This window comes from Lathyrus oleraceus, chromosome 3, assembly GCF_024323335.1.
Source record: "Lathyrus oleraceus cultivar Zhongwan6 chromosome 3, CAAS_Psat_ZW6_1.0, whole genome shotgun sequence".
NCBI lineage: Eukaryota > Viridiplantae > Streptophyta > Magnoliopsida > Fabales > Fabaceae > Lathyrus > Lathyrus oleraceus.
This window is the reverse complement of record NC_066581.1, coordinates 511,731,244-511,756,428: the sequence shown is the minus strand read 5'-3', so window position 1 is coordinate 511,756,428 and position 25,185 is coordinate 511,731,244. Positions and strand designations below refer to the sequence as shown.

Here is a 25,185-nt window from a genome sequence, read left to right as displayed (position 1 = left end):
AGGTATTAGTACCCGCCATATCTGTTGTACTCTACGGGAACCATTTAGTTAGATTTGCAAATATAATGTTAGCGTATGCTATTTTTTTTCTCTGCGGTGATGAAATTATTGAAGAGGAAATAAAAGAGGTCGCAAAAAAGTTTTTTGTTAGGGTGCTTGACAAGATTGCAGGTCTTTCTCTTACATATCCTTAGGTGCGATGAGGAATTCAAAGCTACGTAGTTCTTCGCAAAAAGGATAGTGGTAAGATCACAATTTCAAAGATCGCCATTGACAAAAGGACGATAGTAAGATCACAACTTGCATAAATTTTCATTAGCGAAAGGATGATGGTAACATCAAACTGTACAAATCACCATCAATGAAAGGAAGATGGTAAGATCATAACTGTAAATATTTCCATCAAAAAAGGACGATGGTAAGATCACAACTGCAAATATCGCATTCGACGAAAGGACGATGGTAAGATTGCAACTGCAAAGATCTCCATCGATAAAAGAACGATGGTAAGATCATAACTGCAAAGATCTCCATCAACGAAAGGATGATGGTAAGATCATAACTGCAAAGATCACCGTCGACGAAAAGGACGAAGTTAAGATCATAAATAAAAATATCTCTATCGACGGAAGGATGAAGGTAAGATTATAACTACAAAGATCATCGGCGATAAAAGGACGAAGGTAAGATCATAACTTGTAAAGATCTTCATCGATGAAAGGGCGATGGTAAGATCAAAACTTCAAAGATTTCCATCACCGAAAGGATGACGGTAAGATCAAACTTTAAAGATCACCATCTACAAAAGGACGACCGAAAAGGACGACAAAAGATCTTCATCAACGAAAAATTGATGGTAAGATCGCAACTCTAACGATCGAAATCAACGAAAGGATGACGGTAAGATCACAACTGCAAAGATCTCCATAAATGAAAGGATAATGGTAAGATCATAACTCCAAAGATCACCATCGATGATAGGATGAAGGTAAGATCAAAACTTTAAAGATCACCATCACCGAAAGGATGATGGTAAGACCAAAACTGCAAAGATCTCCATCGAAAAAAGGACGATGGTAAGATCATAAATTGCATAGATCGCCATCAATAGAATGATGTTGGTAAGATCTCAACTACAAAGATAGCCATCGACGAAAGGATGATGGTAAGATCATAACTGCAAATATCGCCATCAATGAAAGAATGATGGTAAGATCATAACTGCAAAGATCATCATCAATGAAAGGACGAAGGTAAGATCATAATTACAAAGATCGCCATCAACGAAAGGAAAAAAAGGTAATATAATAATTGCAAAGATTTCCATCGACGAAAGGACGAAGGTAAGATCACAACTTGCAAAGATCGCCATCAACGAAAGAATGATGGTAAGGTCATAACTACAAAGATCATTATCAATGAAAGGATGAAGGTAAGATCATAATTACGAAGATCGCCATCGACGAAAAGAAAAATGGTAATATAATAACTGTAAAGATCTCTATCGACGAAAGGACGGAGGTAAGATCACAACTTGCAAAGATTGCCATCAACAAAAGGACGATGGTAAGATCAATGCTGCAAAGATCACCACCATCAATGAAAGAATGACAGTAAGATCATAATATGCATAGATTGCCATCCACGAAAGGATGACGGTAAGATCAAACTGCAAATATCGCCATCAACAAAAGGATGGTAGGAAAGACACGTTAGGGAATAAGATTTACAATAAAAGGTTAATAGAACAAACTTTCAAAGGAGTATTGTAATTGACAAAAGATTAATGGGTGAGACTTGCTGGGGAATACCATCGTCACCAACAAATGGTTGAAGGAAAGATTCACTGAGGAATATCATCCTCGTCAACAAAAGATTGAAGGAAAAGATTCTATGAGGAATATCATCCTCGTCAACAAAAGGCCGAAGGAAAAGATTAGTTAAGGAATATCACCCTCAACAAAAATCTAAAGGGAAATATTTGTTGGGGAACATCCAACAAAAAAGTGTGTAGGGTAGGAATTCACTCAGAGAAATACTACTGACTTGACTGAGAATTGACCTGGACTCTCATGATTGGTCGCGAATCATGACTATGCTATGTAAGTATATTTTTAATTTTTAATGGCGTCATGTTTCACCTCGGTGAAAATGCTACGCACGATGCTATGAAAATCCTAACTTACAACAAAAATATTTATTAATTAATCAATTATTTTTTGTATATTTGCTTAAGAAAAAGTTATAAATGCACTTGTATTTTTAAAATAACCGTGTATATTAGTAACAAACCAACTCTATTTTATATAAAAAAATCTAACTGAAACTACTATTTTGGTGGAAAGTCTATATATAGCAAGATTAATCTTCATAAAGATCAAAGAAAGTTATTGTCAAAATAAGTCAAAGAAGTTTAAAACAACACAATAACAAATTTCTGGTGGAATATTTTAAACAGTTAGTCTGGATTTTATAAAAATAGGAAGTCATCTTATACATGTTTTAGGGGAAGAAATCCATATTTGTTTTTTCTCCATTATAAATAAAGCAAAATTGTAATTTGTATATCAAATTCACACATTCTCGTCATTGTAGAAAATGGAGATTCTATCATCTTTTGCAATTTCTAAAACTATTCTTGCAATATTATCTTTTGTTTTGCTTTCCAATATTCCCTCTCAAACACAAGGGTGTATGTATTCTTTTTGTTCTTTTAGTTAATAACTTTCATAATTTATAGTTTAAAATTACACGAAAAACATAATTAAACATTGATAAAACCATGAAAAAAATACAATTAAACTTTTGTCTCATTTATAGAAGTCCGGTCATTTTAAGTATTTATTTGTCCAACATTATAATTATACAACAAATTAACTTTTTCAAACAATCACGAAAAATGTCAAAATTTGTATATAAATAAAAATGAGGAGAATACAATTGTTTTAAATGCAACATAACTCTTTATAATCACAGTTACTCAAAAATATTCATTTTTCAACATGCATTAGCTAACATTTTTCATTGCCATGATTGACCCTATAATATTATATTACAGATCTTCTTCCTAAGCAGAAGTCGGCTCAATATAACATATCTACTTTACAGGTAATTTTGATTAAGTTAATTAATTATCTTGAGACAAAATAATATTAATTGAGTCATAATTATTTTATTTGAGTATATATAGTAATTAATAAACATGTTAATATTGTTGAACTCATATAGATTGGAGAAGCAACTACAACTGACTCTATATTAAAATTTCTAAATTCTTCAAGATTTCCAAATCGAAAATCATTTCCAAATGGATTTTTATTTGGTACCGGATCTTCGGCCCTACAGGTGCATGCTTAAAAATAATATGTATTTCAATATATAATAATAACACTTGTTAAAATACTAAAATATATAATAGTTTAAAATTATCAAATTTAATTTATTATTGACAACTTTTTGATAACATTAGATTGAAGGAGGATGTCATGAAGGAGGAAGAGGACTTGGTATATGGGATGATATAGTTGAACAAAATAAAGGTTAGGAATATATATAATTATAATAGGAAAACATAAATGATTACTTTGATAGGTACCCAATTTTCATCATTTAATATTATTTCAATTTTAATATTTAATTAGTTCAAAATAAATTTAAATTTTAAATTAACTGTATTTATGATATTGAAATCCAACAAAATTCTAAGATACTAAAATACTCCAAAATTTTAATCATCAAAAAAAAAATTATATGTGTAGTGACAAACAATTTTTTTCAAAAATTTATATTAGTAATGACGGCATGATCATTTTACAACTATTTATTTTTAATTTGAAATTCGTTTTATGTATTATTGTCATTCATTTATTTCTACTTCTTTTAGAATATAATATGCGAGTTTAGTGGTTAATTCCAATTTTTTTTAACAAACAGGTGTATTTTTAGATGTTGACAAATTTCCATCAAAAATAGAACATTACAAGAGATATAAGGTGAGTTCATTAAATATGAATATACTTATTTTTGTTTATAGACAGATATTAAACATCATAGTTTGTATTTTGATGAGAGTGAGGGTTCAATCATCTTCCTTCTGGTTAGAAACAACACAAACCTTCTGGTTTTCTAAATTATATATTACTTGGTAGATATAATAAATTGAAAGTCACAAATAATGAGAAAAATATACACCTTGAATTTAATTATTGTTTTAAATTTATTTTGTGGTGTTATAGGAGGATGTTCAACATTTAAAGAAACTTGGAATAAATTCTTACAGAATGTCTATCTCTTGGAGTAGAGTGATGCCAGGTAAAAAATTTAAGTTAAAATATTCTATTATAATTGATCAATACATGCTCAAATATTTTTTTAAAGAGAATGTTAAAAAGGTACATTCTTAGTTATAGCTTACTAACATACTCACTCTAAAATATAAGTAGGTGTGAGTTAGACAATTTTAAATATTTAATATGTATTTGTGTAATTAGCATCTTATTAATTTATATCTTTTATGTTTACTATCTATTTAATATTTTTAAATATTTGATTATTTTGGTTTTTTCTTTGTATTTGATTTGCATCATAATTTTTATTAATTTGTAAAGTGACGAATATATAAGGAGGTGTAAGTAAGACAATTTCAAATATTTGATTTGCACCATAATTTTTATTAATACTTAGTTATATTTATTAACATATTCGGTGTTAGACAATTTCAAATATTTGATATGTATTTTGTGTAATTAGCATCTTATTAATTTGTATTTTTTATGTTTATCACCTATTTAATATTTTTGAATATTTGATTATTTTGATTTTTTTTCTTTATATTTGATTTGCATTATAACTTTTATTAATTTGTAAAGTGACGAAAATATTACACAACATTTGAATTTAGATATTAAATAACGTGTCTTAGTTAGACTCTGATTTATATTGTAGTTCATAACATCTTTAAAAAGAGTGCGACTTTACTTAATCGTAATCATAATACTTTATCGACCAAGAAAAATAAACTTTGTAGGTAAAATATATGAACAACAAAAGTGAACACCTAGTAACATCTTTTTGTTCACGGATAAACTTATCAACCGATTAATAATCACATCCACATGAACAATCAATAATATTATAATATATTTCTTCCTTACTAATACTAAACACTTATATTTCTCTTTAATTTCAATGGTCATTTATATAGATGGAACCTTAAAAGGAGGTATAAATCAAGAAGGTATCAACTTCTACACCAACTTGATTGATGAATTACTCGAAAATGGTATGAATTGAAAAATATAATATTCATTGCAATCTTTATTTCAATAAGAACTTTGTCTATAATAATCTGTTTTTTTGCTTCACATAATATCCATTTTTCATTTAAATTTGTAGGTATTGAACCTTTTGTGGGTATCATGCACTTTGACTATCCATTAGCCCTTAAACAAAAGCACGGTGGCTTCTTAAATCGATCTATTGTGTAATTTTTTCTTAACATCATCTCATCAAATTATTTTATTTTTAAAAATTGGTTTAACTTTAAAGTTAGTTTGCACAAAGATTATGGAACTTCAACATCCATGTTTATATTATTTATGTAAAAATCAAATTTCAGAAAATATTATAAGGATTATAGTGAGCTCTTATTCAAAACATATGGAGATCGAGTAAAACATTGGACTACAATCAATGAGGCAGAAGTCACTGCTATATTTCAATTCATGCTCAATATTGATAATGTATCTACTGATGAGGCATGCAAAAATACTAAAATATGTACACAAACATATACTCTACTTCATAACTTCCTTCTTTCCCATGCTACATCATCAAAGTTATACAAAACAAAATTCCAAGTAAGTCATATTTTAGAAATTGCATGTTACATATAATATATCATCAACGTTAGCTCAAAATATATGCAGATTAACATTTGAGATTTACAACAACGCGAGTGAATGGAATACAAACCTATGACAAAATTAGAAATTAGAAATTATACTAATAATAGTTATGATTAATTTATTAGATTAAAATAGTGAGGTTGATAATTATCTTTAATAATTATATGTTATTTTTGAATGAATGTTTAATATAGGCACAACAAGGGGGGGAAATTGGATTTGCTCTTTCATCCGGAAGATATGTTCCTTATAGTTCAAAATCAGAGGATGTTGCTGCTACTCAGAGATTGATGGATTTCTACTGGGGATGGTTAGTGCATTTTACTAACCCTACCAACGACATACCTTGTTTCTTATTATATTTATGTTATGTTTTGTTAAATTTTCATATCATATTTTAGTTGTTAATACATTTTCTTATCAAAAAATTTATATAGCTACATTTTATTCCAATGTATAGGATTTTAGACCCAGTGTTCTATGGTGATTATCCAACAATAATGAAAGAGTATGTGGGGAATAGACTACCAAAATTCACTAAAAAGGAGAAATATATGTTAAAAGGAAGCACTGACTTTGTCGGAATCAATTATTATACTTCTCGTTTTGCTAGACATGAATCAAATAGAACCAAGATTATGTATGACAATTATGACGCCTTAGCAGTTTCAGAAGGTAAGTTTTTTTGTTAAACTAAACCTTACAATAAATTATAATAATTTATTTTTAAGTGTTTTTTTGTCATTATTTCCTTATTGCAGCTTCTAATATAGACGGAAAAATCCTTGGTTATAAGGTAAGAGAATAATGATAAGAATTTAAAAGAATTACATTTGTTAGTGGAATAACATAATTATTATATTTTTACTTGTTAAATATTGATAATATATAGGATCAATACGGTTGGAACAATGTCTATCCTGAAGGATTATATAATTTTTTAGTCTACATTAAAGAAAAGTATAAAAATCCAAAAATTTACATCACAGAAAATGGTTAGTAGTGCATTTTTTCATTACAATATTATAATTAATAGTTATAGTTTATAATACAAAAAAAAAATTATCAATATCTTTTTTGTCAAATCCTATTTACGTAGGTATTGCTTCTTCTAAAATTTCAAATCCATTGAAGGATGAGCATCGAATTGCTTATGTTGCTGCACATTTAAATGCTACGAAGGCAGCAATTGAGTAAGTCATCTTTCCTTATCCATAAAATTTTATGGATGATAAATAAATATCATGATACAATTAACTATTTTTTAAAATTGAATATATTGCATTTAGATATTAAATATTTGTGTACGTTTTATTTATGTATGACCTTATGTTGCTTTTGTAAGGATTGTTTATTTATTTTATTGTCTTTCTCTATAAAAACCATTAACAATATTTTTACAATAGAGATCAATAATTATGCATCAATAGTACAAAATAATTTGAAGTAGTTATTCAATCATCTTACTATATAGATATTGTATTTATATAACTTAGGAAGTGAGGAAAAAAACTAACATGATAATGCATAATTCAACAATTATGTAATATTTTTCTATTTTTCAAACATAAATTTTAAACTACTTCTATTAATTATTCTTTATAACTCAAAATTTTATTGTTCACTATAAATATTTATAATCGTTGGTTCTTAATTTCATTAATATGAAGAAAAAAAACTAAGTTTGAAGAGATAAGTTATAATAAAACTATCAGTATGGAAAATAGTTTAATATGAAACAAAATGCTTCTATAACTTGTTCTTACAAGAAACTAATCTTCAAGAGTTTTTTATGTTTAAATTGATAGTGATGGCGTAAATGTTCAAGGTTACTTTTTATGGGCAGCATTTGATACATTTGAATTTCAAGCGGGATATTCTGGAAATTGGGGTCTTTATCATATTGATTTTAATGATACTCTCAAGCGTATACCAACTGATGCAGCTAAATGGTACACAAAATACCTGACAAGTGATTTGAGACACTAACATATACTAATTTTGTTGGAATCAACTTGAAAAAAAAGAAGATCAATATAAATGGAGAACAAAGAAAGGAATCTTACTTCTAATATGATTGCATATAATATGTTGCTTATTTAATTTATTTTTAATTATAATTTTAAATGTGTTTATATTTGTGATTTGACTTTATGCGTGTAGATACATGTGACACCCATGCCCCAAAAATAGTTTTTTTTTTTATATTTATGAAAATCATTTGTTTCAAACAAAAGGAAATTGAAAATAATAAGAAAACTTTCATTTAGATCACTTGTCAATAAATATACCATAATGTTAAATGTTAAATATGATAACACATGATTATTTTCAAATTTTAATAATAAAAATCTTAAAATCTTAAGTCACATGGATAAAGTTTGAATGAACCATGAACATAATGACAAACTTCTCTATTAACCATTAGTATTTATAGATTTTGCATAAATGATAATTCTAATTCGAATCATATATGAAAATAAATAATAACAACATATATAAATATACTACATCAATATATATCATAGCAAAGAGTCACTTCCATGCAACAACAATTTTTCATAATATCATATCAATTTTGTTTTTACTATCACTTAATAATGATGACTCTAACATTAACAAATCTAGAAAAAAAAGATGGTTAAGGTCACTTAATCAACTTATCAACGATTATCTACTATAACATATTTATAGAATTGGTTCCTATTTTTGAACTTCAATAGTAAGTTCTTATATTTTAATACAGACGATGTAAAGTCCATTATATAAGTTATTCAAATTTTGGTTTCATATCCGCGCCTTATAAATGATCAATTTTTCTATTATCAACATTGATACCCGAAAATTATAACAACGTTGGATTTATGACAACAACTAATCATACATAAATTCCTTTTAATAAGTAGGTATCATCATCATCATTATATAGAATTTCTTGTTTATATTTTGACAGGTAATATCTTTGAGATTATAGTCGGTGCAGGGAATACACTTAGTCTCTAAAATTTTGTTTAGAACTTATGTTATCATTACAAGAAAAAAATATGTTTTGCTACACTTAAGTTATGACGGTTTTATAAAAAATTCCCTCCTTGTGTATTACGAAGATTTACTCGAAGGTTTTCAAAAACATAGGGGTCATTTCTCACAATATAGGTGTTACAGATGCTTGAAAAAGTATGGCGAGATATTCATCTCAGAGGATGTAATTTTTCATGAACACCTAGTTTCTTTCTCTTCATTATTCCCCTACGATCATAATACCTCTCGTAAAGATGTAAGTGAACCTTTGTCCATTTTTTCCCACAATTAAACTAAACTAAAATGCCTTATATACCTAGCATTAGTCCAATGGATAATGTTTTTTATCCTTTGACAACTGCTGACAATCTGTCTTTCAGTTCTACTGTTGATGACCAACCTAATCCTAAGTCACCTATGTCTCATTCTAGTCTTGTACCTAGTTTTTCTCAACACACTTCTCACATGTCTCAATCCACTCAACCAGGTCCCCCACCTTTAAACACTCTAGTCAGGCCTAACCTTCAACTCAACATCCAACCTAATTTTTAAAGAACTCAAAAACTCTATTGAGACATTGTCACCTACTATCAAGAATGTTTCTCTTCCTCAAGTTCACCAGTTAAATGAACATCCAATGTTAACTATAGCCAAAACAAGTCATTATAAACCTAAGGCCTTCCTTCTACATATAAAACCAACATTTGTTAAACAAGCTCTCTCTCTCTCTCTCTCTTTCAACCAGTTTGGCTTCAGAATATGCAACTTAAATATGATGCACTCTTGGATAAACACACGTGAAAATTGACGACTCTCCCACCTCATAGAAAAGTGGGATGTAAATGGGTCTTTAAAGTGAAATAAAATCTTGATGGAACTGTGAATAAATACAAAACGAGAATGGTTACCAAAGGTTATCATCAACATTTTGGATTTGATTTTAATGAGATATTATCACCTGTTGTCAAATCAACTACCATTCGTGTGCTTTTTACTTTGCCTCTCATTGACAAATGGGAGCTATAACAAGCTGACATTAATAATGTGTTTCTCAATGGTTCCTTAAATGAGGAAGTGTATATCTTTCAACCCTCTAGTTTTAAGAAGAAACATTCTTCACTTGTTGTAAACTACATAAAGTGTTGTATGGATTCAACCAAGCTCTTAGGGCTTGGTAGAAGATGTTAAGTCAGACCTTGTTCATTTTGGCTTCACTCATAGAAAATTTGACAATTCCCTCTTCATTTACTCTCAACAAGGTATCACTCTCTATGCATTGATATATGTAGATGATATTTTAATCATTGGTTCTCCCCTACATGTTGGTTAATGCATTTTACTAACCCTACTAACAACACACCTTGAGTGATTTATCACTATATTAATGTCATGTTTCATTAATTTTTCATATCCTCTTTTAATTGTTAATACATTTGCAAAAAAAAATTATATAGCGACATTATATTCCAATATGTAGGATTTTAGACCTAGTGTTCTATGGAGATTATTCAACAATAACGAAAGAGTATGTGGGGAATAGGCTACCAAGATTCACTAAAAAGAAGAAATACATGTTAAAAGGAAGCACTGACTTTGTCGAAATCAATTATTATACTTCTCGTTTTGTTAGACATGAATCAAATAGAACCAAGATTATTTATGACAATTATGATGCCTTAGCAGTTTCAGAAGATAAGTTTTTTATTAAAATGAATTTTACTTTAACACCACAAACATATATAAAGAAATCACATTAATAAATGATCATAAAATTTGAATGAACCATGACCATAATGATAAATTTATGTATTAACTATTAATACTCGAAGATTTTGCATAAGATAGAATTCTAATACAAAACATATAAGAAAATAAATAATAACAATAGATATAAATATATGACATCAATCATATATCATATCAAAGGTTCACAAAAATTGTTAATAATATCATACCAATTAATGATGGCTCTAACATTAATAAATCAAGACAAAAAGATGGTCAAGGTTACTTAATCAACTTATTATTAATTATCTATAATTTATTTATTCATTTTGTTTCTATTCTCGAACTTCAATAATAAGTTCTCATAATTTAGAACTAACAATGTAAATTCCTTTATATAGGTAATTCAAAATATGATTCCATACTCACACTTTATAAATGGTCAGTTTTTCTATCGTCAATATTAATACCCAAAAATTAATAACAATGTTGGATTTAAGACAACGGCTAATCATTCATAAATTCCTTATAATAAATAGGTATCATCCTCATTAGTATAACTTCGTCAAATAAAAATATAGTATCAACTTAACATGTCATCATCTATTATTTTAATATAAATCATCACATGGTATTAAATACTAATAATTAGGGCACAACCCCATCGATTTCTCATTCATATGTATATCTTAATCATCATCGATAAAAGCATAGTAATTTTAAAAACCAAATATAAATCCATTTGAAGGTAAGTAACACACAACAAAGGAGTGTAGATTATGTGTAACCTAAATCTTTTTCTTCAAAAACCTCGTTAAAATGAAAAAAATAATGAAAAAGAAAATTGAAAGTAACGAGATAAGAACAAGAAATGACAAAATATCCATCTTTCTACATCATCTAACTAGGTAGTTACTTCCAACCCCTTTGCATTTATAGAATTATCTTTGTCCAACTAATAGCACACTATATTATTATTATTACAAATGTTTTGAATTAAATAGGTTCTTTGTATTTTTTGAGGACTTAAAACTTTGAAATAAAAATGTACTTGAATGTTTACAAAATAAATCTCCCAAAGGAGACATTAAATGATCCCAATACAAGTGAAAAATCTTATTAATTTTTTTTTCAAATAAGATTCACAAGAGAATTTTTTAAATCTTTGAACTTCTTTCTGCTCAAATATTACAAATGATATTTTATGAATTATTAATTTTATTTCATTGTCTGATGGGAAGGTCAGATAAAAAAGTTATGATATTTCTATATAGTGATGTTCTTCAATTTTAGTTGTTAATTGCACAGTCTCACCTTTTCTAAGATTTATTATAGGTTTTAAAAGTGAAACAAGACAATTTGGTTCCGACAAATCTTAATATTCTTGATGGAGTGGATGATCTTGTGCAACTTAGTTATTTAAATGAACTTTCAGTTTTATATGATATACAAATTAAAACAATGATTATACTTTTTAATTTTTAGTTGTAATGTGGTATATTTGTGAGTTTGGCCTTTGATGAGATAGAATTTGAGTTCCTAGGCAATAGATAAGGACAACTTACATTATGACTTTTGTAGTTGATGATGGTGAATGTGTTTCAATCCTTATATTATAAATAATTATGATAAAATGTGACTAATGTAGTTTCAATTACAATTTTATTATTATGGTGTTTCTTACTCTTTTTTTCATCTATGTTGAATTGTGCAGGTTCTTTGTGATATGTATGGTATGAAGTGATTCCTTAGAGAAACTTGTATGATGACTGAATGAACCTATGGCAATATAGAAAGGCAACATGGTGGTAATTGCATCAACTATTTTTCTTGTTTGGTTAATCATAAACATATTCACTCATTTCATTTTTAAGTAAATGGCTAAATTACAGGTTTGGTCCAATTCGTGAAATCAATCCCCCTATTTTACTTTTAATTAATTTTGGTTTCCTTTATCAATTTTGTTTTAAAAAATGACGATGTATAATTTTTTTTTAAATAGGTGGCAATATTGATATGACAGACTTATTTTCAGTTAATTAATCTTATATTTTATATCATTTAAATATTTATTTAATTCAAATTCATTAATTATATTTCCCATGTCATTTAAATATATTTATTAAAAAATATATTCAATTTCACACAAAACTTAAATAATTATATCAAATTAAAATCACATGTTATACATATGAGCATAATATCACAGTATCTTTTAATTATAATCTCTAATTATTTCAATTTTTCACCAAAATTATTATATTTTATTGTTTGTCATCTATAATAATTTTAATCTCTCTTAAGGTCATAAGAAAAGATTCAACAATATGCCAAATCCCTCCCTCATCGGAAACATCAGAAATTATAAAGTATCACATGAGAAGATAGTCATTAAATTTCTTTAATCCATATAAAACTTAAGGTTATAAAAACAAATATGAAAATTAAGAGATCCTAATAATGTTCACAAGAAAATTAAAGAGCATAACATCTTGCTGTCATTTATTCTCACCATCAAAACAAAAATCACATCAATCTCTTTGCTCCTCACAAAATTCAATATCTTCATTTCTTAAGTATCAATTCCAAATCAAAACCGAAATACCCCATTCATTCTCAAGTCCTACCAAGATAACAACAACACCTCCATCACCAACACCATCAAAATCTCAGACCTCGTATCCACTTCGCCAAAATTTCTACAACATAGTAACCATAAATCACTGCAATGCTATGACTCGCATACACCACAACACATATTGGTTAAATCGGCCAAAATTGCAGCAAAAACCATTTTGTGTTGTTGTACTTTAACCATACGAGATTCATGGTTGTTTTCCAACAGAAAGTCAAATATGAAGAAGAAATCAAAAGAAGAATGAGTGAAGAATGTTGAAGAGAAAATGTTTTTTTGGGATCTATAGAGAATTAGAGAACCCTTTCCTTCTTTCTCGAAGAACGTTGAAGAAAAGATGTTTTTTATTCTAGATCTACAATATTTTAGAGAACCCTATCTTCTTTCTCAAAGAGAGTTGAAGAGAAAGATGAGGAAAATATATATTTTTTCATATCTGAAAAGAATTGAAGAGTGTTTGTCTTTTTCTTCAATTTTTTGTTTGCGAAAAAATCTCTTTCCACAAAAAACAATAAGAAGAAGAGTCCATGTAAAACAGTCTAACAAAAAAACAAAGAAGAAATACATAATACAGATATTTCATTGACTCATTATTTTCTCTCTCCTTGTGATTGATTAAGCTTTAGTTACTTCTATATCTATTTCTTCAGCCTATTCATTTTAGGATTTTTTTCAAAATTTGAGATTTTATGAACATGATGAGATGGATCTATTAGATAAGAGTGATGGAAAGGATGAAACAAGAGCTTAAAAAATGCAAGAACACATAAAATCTGAGGAAAAATAATATGCATGAAAAATGTGGAATGGACTATTGAGGAAGACGATGAAAAGTTGGGAGCGTTATATTTAACAAATAATTTTAAATCTCTATATTAGTAAACTTTTAATATAATTATGAGTAAAATAATTAAATAAGATATATCATTTATTAATCAGATTTTTTATAAATAATTTTAGATTAGTTAAACAAATTTAAATGACATGGAAAAGAAAATACCAAGTTGGAAATGTACATGGCAAATTTATAGTGTCAGCTATTAAAAATATGACATGTCAACCTTTTTCCAAGTAGAAAAAAGTTTGGGGGATCAAAACTGTATAAAAATAAAATAGGGGAATCAATTTCGTAAATAAAATTAAATGGAGGGACCAAAACTATAATTTAACCTAAATACATTTACATTTATTTATTTATTTCTAAGTGTAAGAGTATAACAACACAATGATGTTTTTCAGTGGTTAATTATTGAGTTTATGACTTGTATGGGTGTTCAAATATTTATTTTGTAGATACAAAATACTTTTGAATGTAATCTACAAGTTTCATAATTGTTAGTAATTAGAAGTAGAATAGAGTAATGTCATATTTGTGTGTCCATGTTAGTATTGATTATTTGTTGTGATTTATCATGCTAGCTTGATTAACAATTTGTTAGTATTTTCTTATTTGAAGAGAAGCTTTGGACACAAGGAATAAGGTATTTCACGATAGTATCATGTACATGAAACTCATAAATGAATATCTATAATCATGTATGTAAATGAATAGCATATGTGAGAAACCATACATGACACTCTATAAATATAAGAGCCATGACACTGCAATATATTAACGAATGCAATATAAAATGATGTTCAAAACTACATCTTAATCATAATATCACTCACCTAGTTGATCCTTTCCACTCTCCAACTACCCTACCTTAATTCAGTTACGTAACTGTTTCTTCTTCCTTGAGTTGTCATGGTTGAATCCTTCCGCTCTCTAACTACCCTAAATTAATTCAATTACATAACTAATTCTTCAGGTTCATTTGTTGGTTTGGTGTTGGTACCAAAAGGTTGGTTTGGAATAGTTGTGTTTGGAAAAAGAATAGATGAAGAATTAACATTTATAGAGTCATAATTAGTATAAGTATCAACATTAGAAGACTTATAAGGATTCTGGTACGTAGAGACTTCAATAGATTCTCTCTCAGCTTCCTTATTCACATGTCCTAATTCTTCAGCAGCCTCAACGACTTTAATAGCTTTAACGATTTCAAGTGAGGGACTCCATTGTGGTTTTGATTCTTCATCCTTTCTCTCTTTGTTTTGCTTAGGATTTAGCCCTTCTTCTTCTTCTCTCACTCTAACCCAAGCCAAAACTCTTTGTGCAAACATTTAACTATTGCTTTCAAACATTAGAAACCTAAGCCTTATGCTTTTGATTTTCAAACTTTCTTTTTTACAATACTTATTTTGAATTGAATCCTTAAGTCAACTTTGACCATTTTGTACATACTTTTAATTGGTAAATATAACCCATTTAAATGTTTTTTTGTGGTTCCAATGGCCACCTTCTTAATCAAATTTTCTATAACCTTTAGCTATTAGGTTTGAGTTATCTTTGTGGTAGATGTAATACTCACCTATATCCTTAGTGATGGACAATGAGTCTTCCATGCTTATCATAGGGTTAACCCCTCACTAGCATCTTGAAGCCATCCTCACATGGTGGATTTGTGGCTTGGTTGAGTTTTCTCCCTTTGATAACAAAAGACCTTAAGGCTTTTGGACCAATCAATTCACCAACTTGTTTTGAGATTTTTACCCGAACTACGAGGTTTTGATCCTAATCTTTTTATAAGATGGTACGTAGGCAATGGGTTTATCCATCCAAACACAAAAATGTAAATAACTTGTATATTCTCTTCTCATCTCTTCAATCATGTTTGCACAAATAAATTTTCACAAAACAACAACCTTTACAACAAGTATGAAAAGGGCTCCCTAGGAGTACCTAGGATGTTTTGGGTGCCTAACACCTTCCCATTGCATAACCAACCCCCTTATCAGATCTCTGTTTCTTTTACTAGTTTTTGTTAAAACTATTAGGTTTTTGTTCGCTTTCTAACCATTCCTTTGGATAAATAGAAGTGCGGTGGCGACTCGATTTTTATGATTTACCTTGGATTTAGTCAATATCTCTAATGGTAACGAATACCCCGCTACAAATGGTTCCTTAAATGAGGAAGTGTATATCTTTCAACCCTCTGGTTTTAAGAAGAAACATTCTTCACTTGTTTGTAAACTACATAAAGTGTTGTATGGATTCAAACAAGCTCTTAGGGCTTGGTAGAAGATGTTAACTCAGACCTTGTTCATTTTGGCTTCACTCATAGAAAATTTGACAATTCCCTCTTCATTTACTCTCACCAAGGTATCACTCTCTATGCATTGATATATGTAGATGATATTTTAATCATAGGTTCTCCCCTACATGTTGGTTAATGCATTTTACTAACCCTACTAACAACACACCTTGAGTGATTTATCACTATATTAATGTCATGTTTCATTAATTTTTCATATCCTCTTTTAATTGTTAATACATTTGCAAAAAAAAATTATATAGCTACATTATATTCCAATATGTAGGATTTTAGACCTAGTGTTCTATGGAGATTATCCAACAATAACGAAAGAGTATGTGGGGGAATAGGCTACCAAGATTCACTAAAAAGAAGAAATACATGTTAAAAGGAAGCACTGACTTTGTCCAAATCAATTATTATACTTCTCGTTTTGTTAGACATGAATCAAATAGAACCAAGATTATGTATGACAATTATGATGCCTTAGCAGTTTCAGAAGATAAGTTTTTTATTAAAATGAATTTTACTTTAACACCACAAACATATATAAAGAAATCACATTAATAAATGATCATTAAAGTTGACACCATAAATTCTACAAATCAAATTTTGTTTAGATAATATATAAGATTGCCATAAATTATAATGATCAATTATTAACTACATTATTTTTGTCATTGTTTCATTATCACAACTTATAATATAGAAGGAAAAAACCTTGGTTACAAGGTAAGAAAATAATGCTAAGAATTTAAAATAATTACGTTTGTTAGAAAAATAACATAATTATTATATTTTTACTTGTTAAATGTTAAATGGTTATAATATATTGGATCAATACGGTTGGAACAATGTTTATCCCGAAGGATTACATAATTTTTTAATCTACATTAAAGAAAAGTACAAAAATCCAAAAATTTACATCACACAAAATGGTTAGTGGTGTATTTTTTTCATATTTACAATATTATAATTAATAGTTATAACTTATACTACAAAAGACATTAATCAATATACTTTTTATGAAATCTTATTTAGGTAGGTATTGCTTCTTCTAAAATTCCAAATCCATTGAAGGACGAACACAAAATAGCTTACGTTGCTGCACATTTAAATGCTACAAAGGCATCAATTGAGTAAGTCATCTCTCCTTATTTATAAAATGTTATGGATAATAAATAAATATCATGATACAATTGACTTTTTTTAAAAATTGGATATATTTGTTTTAGATATTAAATATTTATGTATGTTTTATTTATATATGATCTAATATTGCTTTTGTATGAATTGTCTATTTATTTTATTGTCTTTGTCTATAAAAAACATTAACAAATTTTTTATAATAGAGATCAATAATTGTGCATCAATAGTACAAAATGGTTTGATGTAGTTATTCAATCATCTTATTATATAGATATTGTATTTATATAATTTAGATAGTTAGGGAAAAAATTAACATCATGATAACACATAATTCAATTATTATATAATATTTTTTCAATTTTCAAACATAAATTTTAAATGATTTCTTATAATTATCTTTTATTACTCAAAATGTTACTGCTCACTAGAGAAATTTATAGTCGTTGGATCTTAATACCATTAATATTAAAAAAACTATTTTGAAGAGATAAGTTCTAATAAATCGTCAATATAAAAGGTTGTTTAATATGAAATAACATGCTTCTATAACTTGTTTTTACAAGAAACTGGCATTCAATAATTTTTTATATTTAAATTGATAGTAAATGTTCAAGGTTATTTTTTATGGGTAGTATTTGATATTTTTGAATTTTAAGGGGATATTCTAAAAAATCGGGATCTTTATCATATTGATTTTAATGATACTCTTAAGCACATATCAATTAATGCAGATAAAGGATACACAAAATATCTAACAAGTGATTTGAAACACTAAAATATATTTTCGTTGGAATCAACTTGGAAGAAAAAAATATCAATATAAATGGAAAACAAAGAAAGGTAATATATTGTTTATTTAATTTTATTTAATTTATAATTTTAAATGTATTTATACTCGTGGTTTGACTTTATGTTAGTGCATATACACGTGACACCCATACCTTCCAAACCGCTTCTTTGTTGATATTTATGGAAATAATTTATTCAAAATAAAAAAATTTGAAAATATTATAAAAAAAAATTCATTTAAATCACATGCTAATAAAGATATTGTAATGTTAACTATGATAACAAATGATTATTTTTAAGATTTAATAATAAAAACTTTAATATCTTACATGACGAGGATAAAATTTGAATGAACCATGACCATAATGATAAATTTATGTATTAACCATTAATACTCGTAGATTTTGCATAAGATAGAATTCTAATACAAAACATATAAGAAAATAAATAATAACAATAGATATAAATATATGACATCAATCATATATCATATCAAAGGTTCACAACAATTGTTAATAATATCATACCAATTAATGATGGCTCTAACATTAATAAATCAAGACAAAAAGATGGTCAAGGTTACTTAATCAACTTATCATTAATTATCTTTAATTTATTTATTCATTTTGTTTCTATTCTCGAACTTCAATAATAAGTTCTCATAATTTAGAACTAACAATGTAAATTCCTTTATATAGGTAATTCAAAATATGATTCCATACTCACACTTTATAAATGGTCCGTTTTTCTATCATCAATATTAATACCCAAAAATTAATACCAATGTTGGATTTAAGACAACGGCTAATCATTCATAAATTCCTTATAATAAATAGGTATCATCCTCATTAGTATAACTTCGTCAAATAAAAATATAGTATCAACTTAACATGTCATCATCTATTATTTTAATATAAATCATCACATGGTATTAAATACTAATAATTAGGGCATAACCCCATCGATTTCTCATTCATATGTATATCTTAATCATCATCGAAAAAAGCATAGTAATTTTAAAAACCAAATATAAATCCATTTGAAGGTAAGTAACACACAACAAAGGAGTGTAGATTATGTGTAACCTAAATCTTTTTCTTCAAAAACCTTGTTAAACTGAAAAAAATAATGAAAAAGAAAATTGAAAGTAACGAGATAAGAACAAGAAATGACAAAATATCCATCTTTCTACACCATCTAACTAGGTAGTTACTTCCAACCCCTTTGCATTTATAGAATTATCCTTGTCCAACTAATAGCACACTATATTATTATTATTACAAATGTTTTGAATTAAATAAGTTCTTTGTATTTTTTGAGGACTTAAAACTTTGAAATAAAAATGTACTTGAATGTTTACAAAATAAATCTCCCAAAGGAGACATTAAATGATCCCAATACAAGTGAAAAATCTTTTTTTTTTTTTTGAAATAAGGTTCACAAGAGAATTTTTTTTAATCTTTGAACTTCTTTCTTCTCAAATATTACAAATAATATTTTATGAATTAATAATTTTATTTCATTGTCTGATGGGAAGGTCAGATAAAAAAGTTATGATATTTCTATATAGTGATGTTCTTCAATTTTAGTTGTTAATTGCACAGTCTCACCTTTTCTAAGATTTATTATAGGTTTTAAAAGTGAAACAAGACAATTTGGTTCCGACAAATCTTAATATTCTTGATGGAGTGGATGATCTTGTGCAACTTAGTTATTTAAATGAACTTTCAGTTTTATATGATATACAAATTAAAACAATGATTACATTTTTTAATTTTTACTTGTAAGGTGGTATATTTGTGAGTTTGGCCTTTGATGAGATAGAATATGAGTTCCTAGGCAATAAATAAGGACAACTTACATTATGACTTTTGTAGTTGATGATGGTGAATGTGTTTCAATCCTTATATTATAAATAATTATGGTAAAATGTGACTAATGTAGTTTCAATTACAATTTTTTTTTATCTATGATGAATTGTGCAGGTTCTTTGTGATATGTATGGTATGAAGTGATTCCTTAGATCAACTTGTATGATGACTGAATGAACCTATGGCAATATAGAAAAGCAACATGGTGGTAATTGCATCAACTATTTTTCTTGTTTGGTTAATCATAAACATATTCACTCATTTCATTTTTAAGTAAATGGCTAAATTACAGGTTTGGTCCAATTCGTGAAATCAATCCCCCTATTTTACTTTTAATTAATTTTGGTTTCCTTTATCAATTTTGTTTTAAAAAATGACGATGTATAATTTTTTTTTAAATAGGTGGCAATATTGATATGACAGACTTATTTTCAGTTAATTAATCTTATATTTTATATCATTTAAATATTTGTTTAATTCAAATTTATTAATTATATTTCCCATGTCATTTAAATATATTTATTGAAAAAATATATTCAATTTCTCACAAAATTTAAATAATTATATCAAATTAAAATCACATGTTATACATATCAGCATAATATCATAACATCTTTTAATTATAATCTCTAATTATTGCAATTTTCACCAAAATTATTATATTTTATTGTTTGTCATCTATAATAATTTTAATTTCTCTTAAGGTCATAAGAAAAGATTCAACAATATGCCAAATCCCTCCCTCATCGGAAACATCAGAAATTATAAAGTATCAACATGAGAAGATAGTCATTAAATTTCTTTAATCCATATAAAACTTAAGGTTATAAAAACAAATATGAAAATTAAGAGATCCTAATAATGTTCACAAGAAAATTAAAGAGCATAACATCTTGCTGTCATTTATTCTCACCATCAAAACAAAAATCACATTCATCTCTTTGCTCCTCACAAAATTCAATATCTTCATTTCTTATGTATCAATTCCAAATCAAAACCGAAACACCCCATTCATTCTCAAGTCCTACCAAGATAATAACAACACCTCCATCACCAACACCATCACAATCTCAGACCTCGTATCCACTTCGCCAAAATTTCTACAACATAGTAACCATAAATCACTGCAATGCTATGACTTGCATACACCACAACACATATTGGTTAAATCGGCCAAAATTGCAGCAAAAGCCATTTTGTGTTGTTGTTCTTTAACCATACGGGATTCATGGTTGTTTTCCAACAGAAAGTAAAATATGAAGAAGAAATCAAAAGAAGAATGAGTGAAGAATGTTGAAGAGAAAATGTTTTTTTTTGGGATCTATAGAGAATTAGAGAACCCTTTCCTTCTTTCTCGAAGAACGTTGAAGAAAAGATGTTTTTTATTCTAGATCTACAATATTTTAGAGAACCCTATCTTCTTTCTCAAAGAGAGTTGAAGAGAAAGATGAGGAAAATATTTTTTTTTCATATCTGAAAAGAATTGAAGAGTGTTTGTCTTTTTCTTCAATTTTTTGTTTGAGAAAAAAATCTCTTTCCACAAAAAACAATAAGAAGAAGAATCCATGTAAAACAGTCTAACAAAAAAAACAAAGAAGAAATACATAATACAAATATTTCATTGACTCATTATTTTCTCTCTCCTTGTGATTGATTAAGATTTAGTTACTTCTATATCTATTTCTTCAGCCTACTCATTTTAGGACTTTTTCAAAATTTGAGATTTTGTGAACATGATGAGATGGATCTATTAGATAAGAGTGATGGAAAGGATGAAGCAAGAGCTTAAAAAAATGCAAGAACACATAAAATCTGAGGAAAAATAATATGCATGAAAAATGTGGAATGGACTATTGAGGAAGACGATGAAAAGTTGGGAGCGTTATATTTAACAAATAATTTTAAATCTCTATATTAGTAAACTTTTAATATAATTATGAGTAAAATAATTAAATAAGATATATCATTTATTAATCAGATTTTTTATAAATAATTTTAGATTAGTTAAACAAATTTAAATGACATGGAAAAGAAAAGTACCAAGTTGGAAATCTACATGGCAAATTTATAGTGTCAGCTATTAAAAATATGACATGTCAACCTTTTCCAAGTAGAAAAAAGTTTGGGGGATCAAAACTGTATAAAAATAAAATAGGGGAATCAATTTCGTAAATAGAATTAAATGGAGGGACCAAAACTATAATTTAACCTAAATACATTTACATTTATTTATTTATTTCTAAGTGTAAGAGTATAACAACACAATGATGTTTTTCAGTGGTTAATTATTGAGTTTATGATTTATATGGGTGTTCAAATATTTATTTTGTAGATACAAAATACTTTTGAATGTAATCTACAAGTTTCATAATTGTTAGTAATTAGAAGTAGAATAGAGTAATGTCATATTTGTGTGTCCATGTTAGTATTGATTATTTGTTGTGATTTATCATGCTAGCTTGATTAACAATTTGTTAGTATTTTCTTATTTGAAGAGAAGCTTTGGACACAAGGAATAAGGTATTTCACGATAGTATCATGTACATGAAACTCATAAATGAATATCTATAATCATGTATGTAAATGAATAGCATATGTGAGCAACCATACATGACACTCTATAAATATAAGAGCCATGGCACTGCAATATATTAACGAATGCAATATAAAATGATGTTCAAAACTACATCTTAATCATAATATCACTCACCTAGTTGATCCTTTCCACTCTCCAACTACCCTACCTTAATTCAGTTACGTAACTGTTTCTTCTTCCTTGAGTTATCATGGTTGAATCCTTCCGCTCTCTAACTACCCTAAATTAATTCAATTACATAACTAATTCTTCAGGTTCATTTGTTGGTTTGGTGTTGGTACCAAAAGGTTGGTTTGGAATGGTTGTGTTTGGAAAAAGAATAGATGAAGAATTAACATTTATAGAGTCATAATTAGTATAAGTATCAACATTAGAAGACTTATAAGGATTCTGGTACGTAGAGACTTCAGTAGATTCTCTCTCAGCTTCCTTATTCACATGTCCTAATTCTTCAGCAGCCTCAACGACTTTAATAGCTTTAACAATTTCAGCAGCTTCAACTGCCTTAACAACTTCAACAGCCTTAACAATTTCAGCAGCTTCAACAGCCTTAACAGCTTCGGCAGCTGCATACCTTAGAGTCCTTATGGAGGTCTCATACTTTTTTGGTTGTTTGGATGGAGAAAGAGGAAGACGATTGGAAGTTCCTTCACCACCCTTCTTAGACCTTCTTTTTATTTTGAGAGTTGCATCTTGAGGGGCTTTTGGAAAATTATGAATGTCCACCATTGGATCAATACCTGCTTTCAAGAATCTTTTCATTTATTTCCACTGAACTTTAGGGGGGGTCCAACTTAGTGAATATGGGGAAATCATCAATCTCTAACCTTCTAGTGGAGACAGATTCCCTGTCCAACACAACATGATCCACAACTTCTGAAATCATTAGCGTGTTTTTCAGATTCCTTCCTGTCGTGGCGTGAAAAATAACCTGGAGCGCTCACACGCTCAGGGTGATAACATAGTCCCCGTATAACTTTATTTAATCCAAATGGAAAGGGAAAATATCGATAAAACCTTTAAAAGAAGAGAATATGGTTGTCGCAACCAAATTCGGGTTCAGGAGTAGATAATGCAAGGCGAAGGTATTAGTACCCGCCATATCTGTTGTACTCTACGGGAACCATTTAGTTAGATTTGCAAATATAATGTTAGCGTATGCTATTTTTTTTCTTCGGGTGATGAAATTATTGAAGAGGAAAATAAAAGAGGTCGCAAAAAAGTTTTTTGTTAGGGTGCTTGACAAGATTGCAGGTCTTTCTCTTACATATCCTTAGGTGCGATGAGGAATTCAAAGCTACGTAGTTCTTCGCAAAAAGGATAGTGGTAAGATCACAATTTCAAAGATCGCCATTGACAAAAGGACGATAGTAAGATCACAACTTGCATAAATTTTCATTAGCGAAAGGATGATGGTAACATCAAACTGTACAAATCACCATCAATGAAAGGAAGATGGTAAGATCATAACTGTAAATATTTCCATCAAAAAAGGACGATGGTAAGATCACAACTGCAAATATCGCATTCGACGAAAGGACGATGGTAAGATTGCAACTGCAAAGATCTCCATCGATAAAAGAACGATGGTAAGATCATAACTGCAAAGATCTCCATCAACGAAAGGATGATGGTAAGATCATAACTGCAAAGATCACCGTCGACGAAAAGGACGAAGTTAAGATCATAAATAAAAATATCTCTATCGACGGAAGGATGAAGGTAAGATTATAACTACAAAGATCATCGGCGATAAAAGGACGAAGGTAAGATCATAACTTGTAAAGATCTTCATCTATGAAAGGGCGATGGTAAGATCAAAACTTCAAAGATTTCCATCACCGAAAGGATGACGGTAAGATCAAACTTTAAAGATCACCATCTACAAAAGGACGACCGAAAAGGACGACAAAAGATCTTCATCAACGAAAAATTGATGGTAAGATCGCAACTCTAACGATCGAAATCAACGAAAGGATGACGGTAAGATCACAACTGCAAAGATCTCCATAAATGAAAGGATAATGGTAAGATCATAACTCCAAAGATCACCATCGATGATAGGATGAAGGTAAGATCAAAACTTTAAAGATCACCATCACCGAAAGGATGATGGTAAGACCAAAACTGCAAAGATCTCCATCGAAAAAAGGACGATGGTAAGATCATAAATTGCATAGATCGCCATCAATAGAATGATGTTGGTAAGATCTCAACTACAAAGATAGCCATCGACGAAAGGATGATGGTAAGATCATAACTGCAAATATCGCCATCAATGAAAGAATGATGGTAAGATCATAACTGCAAAGATCATCATCAATGAAAGGACGAAGGTAAGATCATAATTACAAAG

General features: G+C 28.3%; 1 protein-coding gene across 1 annotated transcript; it reads left to right on the top strand.

The window, feature by feature from the left end:
• The first annotated feature begins 1,426 nt into the window (after positions 1–1,426).
• On the top strand, positions 1,427–9,479 carry LOC127131891 (beta-glucosidase 10). Its single transcript, XM_051060780.1, has 19 exons — positions 1,427–1,432; positions 1,515–1,613; positions 2,596–2,692; positions 3,059–3,108; positions 3,229–3,345; positions 3,470–3,523; positions 3,899–3,905; positions 3,946–3,992; positions 4,236–4,311; positions 5,204–5,281; positions 5,395–5,482; positions 5,618–5,756; positions 6,101–6,216; positions 6,367–6,581; positions 6,668–6,702; positions 6,799–6,901; positions 7,006–7,099; positions 7,715–7,858; positions 9,308–9,479. The coding sequence occupies exons 1-19, from the start codon at positions 1,427–1,429 to the stop codon at positions 9,477–9,479; spliced, it is 1,737 nt and encodes a 578-aa protein (XP_050916737.1).
• The last annotated feature ends 15,706 nt before the right edge of the window (positions 9,480–25,185 follow it).

Bases quoted from the DNA above. Each gene is read 5' to 3' on its own strand.
- LOC127131891 (XM_051060780.1), top strand. The intron at 3,993-4,235 runs GTGAGTTCATTA...GTGGTGTTATAG, and splicing joins AACATTACAAGAGATATAAG to GAGGATGTTCAACATTTAAA. The intron at 7,859-9,307 runs GTACACAAAATA...TCTGTCTTTCAG, and splicing joins CCAACTGATGCAGCTAAATG to TTCTACTGTTGATGACCAAC.